At 35.8% G+C, this 5540-nt stretch overlaps 1 protein-coding gene across 3 annotated transcripts in view; it reads right to left on the minus strand.

Annotated features, from left to right (window-relative positions):
* Positions 1–2043: 2043 nt before the first annotated feature.
* The window catches only part of LOC105109749 (probable LRR receptor-like serine/threonine-protein kinase At1g05700), a 16187-nt gene continuing 12690 nt past the window's right edge, over positions 2044–5540 (minus strand). For 2 of the 3 annotated variants that reach the window (XM_011004543.1, XM_011004541.1), the window contains 8 exons: positions 5233–5304; positions 5065–5145; positions 4556–4701; positions 3817–4049; positions 3592–3718; positions 3040–3105; positions 2766–2955; positions 2044–2685 (listed from right to left, as the gene is read on the minus strand). In XM_011004543.1, coding sequence (XP_011002845.1) covers positions 2289–2685; positions 2766–2955; positions 3040–3105; positions 3592–3718; positions 3817–4049; positions 4556–4701; positions 5065–5145; positions 5233–5304 — 1312 coding nt within the window. In that variant the 3' untranslated portion in view covers positions 2044–2288. The remainder of the gene's footprint in view (positions 2686–2765; positions 2956–3039; positions 3106–3591; positions 3719–3816; positions 4050–4555; positions 4702–5064; positions 5146–5232; positions 5305–5540) is intronic. The other variant, XM_011004542.1, reaches the window with a different exon arrangement.

Raw genomic sequence — 5540 nt, forward strand, 5'->3', positions numbered from 1 at the left:
TTGATATCATAATATTTAACTATGATTCATTGTATTTACAAAATTAATTTATATGTTGGAAACAAATATCCTTTTTTATTTCGCTAAGCTTGCACAACAAACACACATTCACGTACAAACTACCATTTTTCCTTCATCGGAGAGTATTGATTTCCACCTTCGCTAAAAGGGGCTTTAGAACTATCATGTTCATTTTTCTTTACAACTTCTTCTCTCCCTCTTTATATGTACTAGGATAATCTATGTGGGCTGTCATGATGAAGGAGGAGGTTGTTTAGCGAGTTGAGTTGTGTTTGTTTTGGGGTTAGTGTTTGTTGTATCCCGATTTACTAGTCATGGTCAAAAATTGAAAAGTAAAGGATTAATTATAATTAGAGAAGATATTAACACCCTAGCACACTCAAGATAAACTACTTTATAGTTTAATGAGATTTAAAAATTTAAAATATTAATTAAATTCTAAAGTTTTAATAAATTAATTATTAAATCCCTAAATATACATAAAAACTTATTCTTACATTTTCATGAAAAATATAACTAAAATTTATTTATTCTTAAAATATTTAATCATATTCAAATTAAAACAATTAATTCTTTTTCTTTTTTTTATTATTTTTTATTATTTTAATATTTATAAGACATGCATAGAAAAAAATACAAAACAAACACACTCACACATTACTTTTTACTATGCCAACTCATACATCTCTTTACATGTTCATGCCAACTCATCCATCTTTTTACATGTTCTAGAATAACAGAATTTAAAATAAATCAACTACAATTCAAAAATTACAAAAATAAACCCCAAAACTGAACATTTTCTGGGATCCATCGGAACAGTGCTGGGAACATCTTCTGGGCACCTGAACAGTGGCGGCGCGTCCCTCCACGCGCCACCGCGAAAACAGAAGGGGAAGCGGGGAGTCTGGCTCGGCCTCTTCTCCCCTTCCTTCCCCTGTAGGCGGTGGATCTTTCAGTCACCTGCAAAACACAAAATCACAACCAGTCGATTTTATTTTTATTTTTCTTTTCTTCCTCTGTATTCTCTCTTCCTCTCGGTTCGTTTCCCTCTACTGGTAGCAGATCCGGCCGTTCGTTCATGGTCCAGATCTGCTACGTGGGGTTGAACCGATGAAGAAGAGTCGGGGATTGCCCTTCACGAGTTGGCGGCTGGTTCAGGAGAATGGGCTGTTGAGGCCGAGTGAGGAGAGAGCTGGGTCTCCTGGCTTGTGGGTTGCTGGCAGTTTGAGGCGGCGACACCACTGCTGGTAGGAGAAGATGCTGCGGCTGTTTGAGAGAGAACCAACTGAAGGAAGGGGAAGGTCTGTGTGCAGCGGGGGGCCGATCTGTTTGGTTCTTGGTTTTTTTTTTTTAGGAGGGGAAATGAGCGGCCGAGAGAAAGGAAGGTTCCAGCAGCGTTGAAAAAAGAAGGTCGCAGCCTCCTTTCTGAACAGGGACAGTCAGGCTTGAGGCTTGTTTGGCTGGTCTATGGAGATGGCAGGAGAAAGAGCACAGACGGGATAAAAAATATTTATAAAAAATATGGGTTAAAAATTGGGTAGTAGTGTTTGGAGGCTAAACGAAGAAGAAGCAAAAGCATATCAATCCATTGGGTTTATTCAACTATGGATCAAGTTTGTGAGTGGAGAAGGTTATGATTGTGGTACTGTGATGGTGGTTTATTTCAGAGTGGATCGGGTCTGATGATGATTACTGATGGTGGATTTAGAAGGAAGAAAAGGCTGGTCATCAATGGGCTGGTATGGGTTGTGGTGGTGGATTTGTCAGCTAGGAGTAGTTTGATGGTTATGTGGCATTGTTTTCTTGAGTCTTTCTGCTTGTGAGGCAGAATACGTGGCAACGATTTTTTATATTTGTGTGCAGTTCAAGAGAATTTTAGAGATAATGCACCTGTGTCAAGACAAAAGCATAAAGATTTATGTTGATAATAAGTCTACAATTATTTTGGGAAAAAAAACCCACTTTTTATTAAGAGAAATGAGCATGTAAACAGCGGATATCACTTCGTTAGAGACTGCATAAGAAAAAAAGAGGTGTGACTAAGTTATGTGAAGTTCATTAAATCAAGTTGCAAATATTCTTACAAAGGTTTCGAAATGTGAAGATTTTTTCAAATTAAGAGCTTTTCTAGGACTTATCTAGAGATAGGTTTAAGGAAGGATGTCGAGGGTAAATTTATACTATAATAATGTTTGATGTATATATATATAATTCAGTTCAAGCTGTAGCGGTTTTACAACAAACAAACCGTTATTGTTTATTAACTACCTAAGATTTGGAGCCATATCTGTGCCAAGCACCAAGCTAATTTTGACGGAATCGCGCATGCTCATTTCAGCTGACATCTCCATGGCCAGACATTCCTTTAGCTCTCCCAAAACATCACTCATGTCCGGCCTATGTGTTGAAGTCGGGGGTACGCAGGACAGTGCTATCTCCAGAGCTTTCCAAGCACAATTAGTGCTGAATTCACCTTGCAGCCTTGAATCGATAATGCTCTGGATATCCCCTCTTTCAACTAGAGGACTCACCCATTGAAGTATGTGAGTGTGGCCCTGATGGCCCCTTATTAAAGGCGGTTGACCAGTTAATAGCTCACACAGAAGAATACCGAAGCTGTAAACATCACTTTTCTTATTAAAGTTTCCTGATGCTCGAAATCTGCATACAGAATATAATGATAATTATTCTAGGAGAACAAACACTGTGAGAGAAGATTAACATTAAGTTTGAATACGTACTCAGGATCAATGTATCCAGGCGTGCCTGCAGGAACAGTTATGACATGCGAATCTCCTTCGGTTGCGAAGGCTTTGGACAGCCCGAAATCAGCAATCTTGGCTTGAAGGTTTTCAGTTAATAAGATGTTGGATGATTTCAAATCTCTATGGACTATTGGCGGCCTGCAACCATTATGCAGATATTCCAAACCTGCGAGTTCGATAATGCCAGTTAATCCAACAAAGTTTGCAGAACAAAAATGAAGAAAAAATGACCCAGGCACTAGAGTCAGACCTTGTGCTGCGTCTACTGCAATTTGCAGCCTTGCCCTCCAATTCAACATATTTGTGCTATTTTCTGCAGCCACAGAAACACATTAATATCATAAATTAAACAATAAACTTTGCAATGTGATGAATACATCAGGAATTACATTTCATTACACATATAAGTTCATCAGTAGTACTAGATAATTAGTACTAGATAATTGTCTTAACCTAAAAATTTAAATTTTTAAGTATGATTCTAAGATATAATTTAAATTATTCTTTTACATATTCTACTTGCACACACCTATATTATATTGTTCTTAATTTTTATCAAATAAAATAGGGATGATGAGAGTTAAACTCGTAATCGCTTCGTTATCATAATTATGATATTATGTTAAAAAATCATTTCAACCAAAAAACTTAAATTACTCGATAATATCTCAAGATATGATTTATATTATAGTCTAACAATAATAAATTCGTATAAATCTGAGTGACAGTTCTATCTATAAACTAGTTTGTGTGCCCAAAAAATTGAAGAATTCTATATTTCTGAGAGTAATTCTATAAATACCTAACAATTGATCCTTCAAGTTCCCATTTGCCATGTATTCATAAACAAGTGCCATATTTTCTTGCTCATTACAATAACCAACGAGGGACACCAAGTTTCTGTGATGAACAATAATCAATAGTTTGACCTGCATTTGGAAACACTACTCTGTCATAGCTGAAAGAAAATATTTGGTGCACCTCTCTTGTCCTCTATAGGAAAGGAGAAAGCTAACTAAATTGTTACCTCCGCTAGAAATTCTTTATAACCTTGCCTTGAGGATTGAGATAACAACTTGACAGCAACTTGACGACCATCTTGCAGGTTTCCAAGATATACTTTTCCAAATCCTCCTTCTCCAATAATGGTTTGGAAATTATTGGTAATGCTAACTATTTCAGTGTATGTAAATTGTTTATTCTTTGATTTCAGTGACAAGGATAAGCCCACCGATGAAGATAATAACACATTCAATCTCCCTGCAAAGGAAAATTTCATTTTTTTTTTGATAAAGCGATAAATATTCCAATATTTTAACAGAGATACTAAAGTGTGAAACTATAGATGTCATCATATTTACATGTCAAAACTATGTTATTGCTCACTGATCTCATGCTGAATCGTATTCTCATCTGCTAAGTTGCAGGAAGGAAATGAGGTATTGGGGGAGGTATCCAGATTAGAATTATCATATGATAAATAATATAAAAGCTGTTGGGTGCATATATATATATATATAATGGAAAAACTAAAGTTCTTACATGTAAGATAGACTCAGAGAATAATATTCTATGAGGCTTTTACGTTGAAGACAGTGTATGATCATATATGTAAGCCATCGAATGTATAGATCATCAATGATTTCACAGAAAACACAAAGCATCTTCTTAGCCAAAATTACTCTATGTTATTCTAGGATTTAGTTAACACCACTCAAAAGAGAGGAAAGAATACAAAGAAGATAAGTGAAAGAGAAAGAATTCACCTCTTTTCAACCTCCAGAAGATAGTTATAATGCCAAGGAGAAGGAGCACCGAAACTGATATGACAGATGCAATAACTGGAACAGGAAAACTTCCCTGCTTCTTTTCACATGTATCTATCTTGCATAAATCCGGATTTCCATCCAAACTTGCATTAAGTAAAATAGTGTCAGATGTAACTGAGAATCAATGATTATATACCAGTAACAAATAACCCAATCAGAGTGATCATGGTTAGCTTTAGAAAGTTAGCAAAATCACTGTGAAATAAACCGAAGAATTGTATGAGTTACTTAATTCCTTAAACTCGTACTAACATGCAAAGAAAATGGATTTGTATAGTCTATCTTCTGACTCCTCTCTGTTCCTTAACATTTAATTTCAATTTATGAAAAATTAAAACAGTGTTCACTTAATATGTAAGAAAAGAATTAGAGAAGAACCAAAGGAGTAGAATGATTGTTTAATTAACATGCAGATAAGTTGTAATGGTTTAAGATGATAACCAAACCTCAGCTGCAACTGTCCACTGTTAGACTTTTCCTTGAGACTATAGGGAACTGCACCTGTGAGTTTATTCCTACTCAAATATCTGCAAATAGGAAAAACAAAGTCACCATTCATCATGGTAATCTTTGTAAAAACTTCTTGTGGTAAATACCAGAGCATGTTAACTTACAGGATCGTAAGATTTGGCAGCTGCGCAAAAGCTTCTGGCACTGTCCCTGTCAATTCATTGTTTGATAAATCCCTGAAAGAAAATGTGAAAAAAATAACAAACAATCACATTTTGTAAAGAAATAGATGAAAAGAATACGCAATAGTTGGGAAAAAATAGAGGTTATTGTTATGTGTGTGGACACAAATGGCAGGTGGCAGTATGGTTGGTGGAGCCATGGATATAGTCAAATGGTGGGTGCCTAACTTGCCCACCATTGTTGAACAATTGTCTCCCTCCTCAGCTATAAATAGAGGGTGCATTGATAG

This window comes from Populus euphratica, unplaced genomic scaffold, assembly GCF_000495115.2.
Source record: "Populus euphratica unplaced genomic scaffold, PopEup_1.0 scaffold228.1, whole genome shotgun sequence".
NCBI lineage: Eukaryota > Viridiplantae > Streptophyta > Magnoliopsida > Malpighiales > Salicaceae > Populus > Populus euphratica.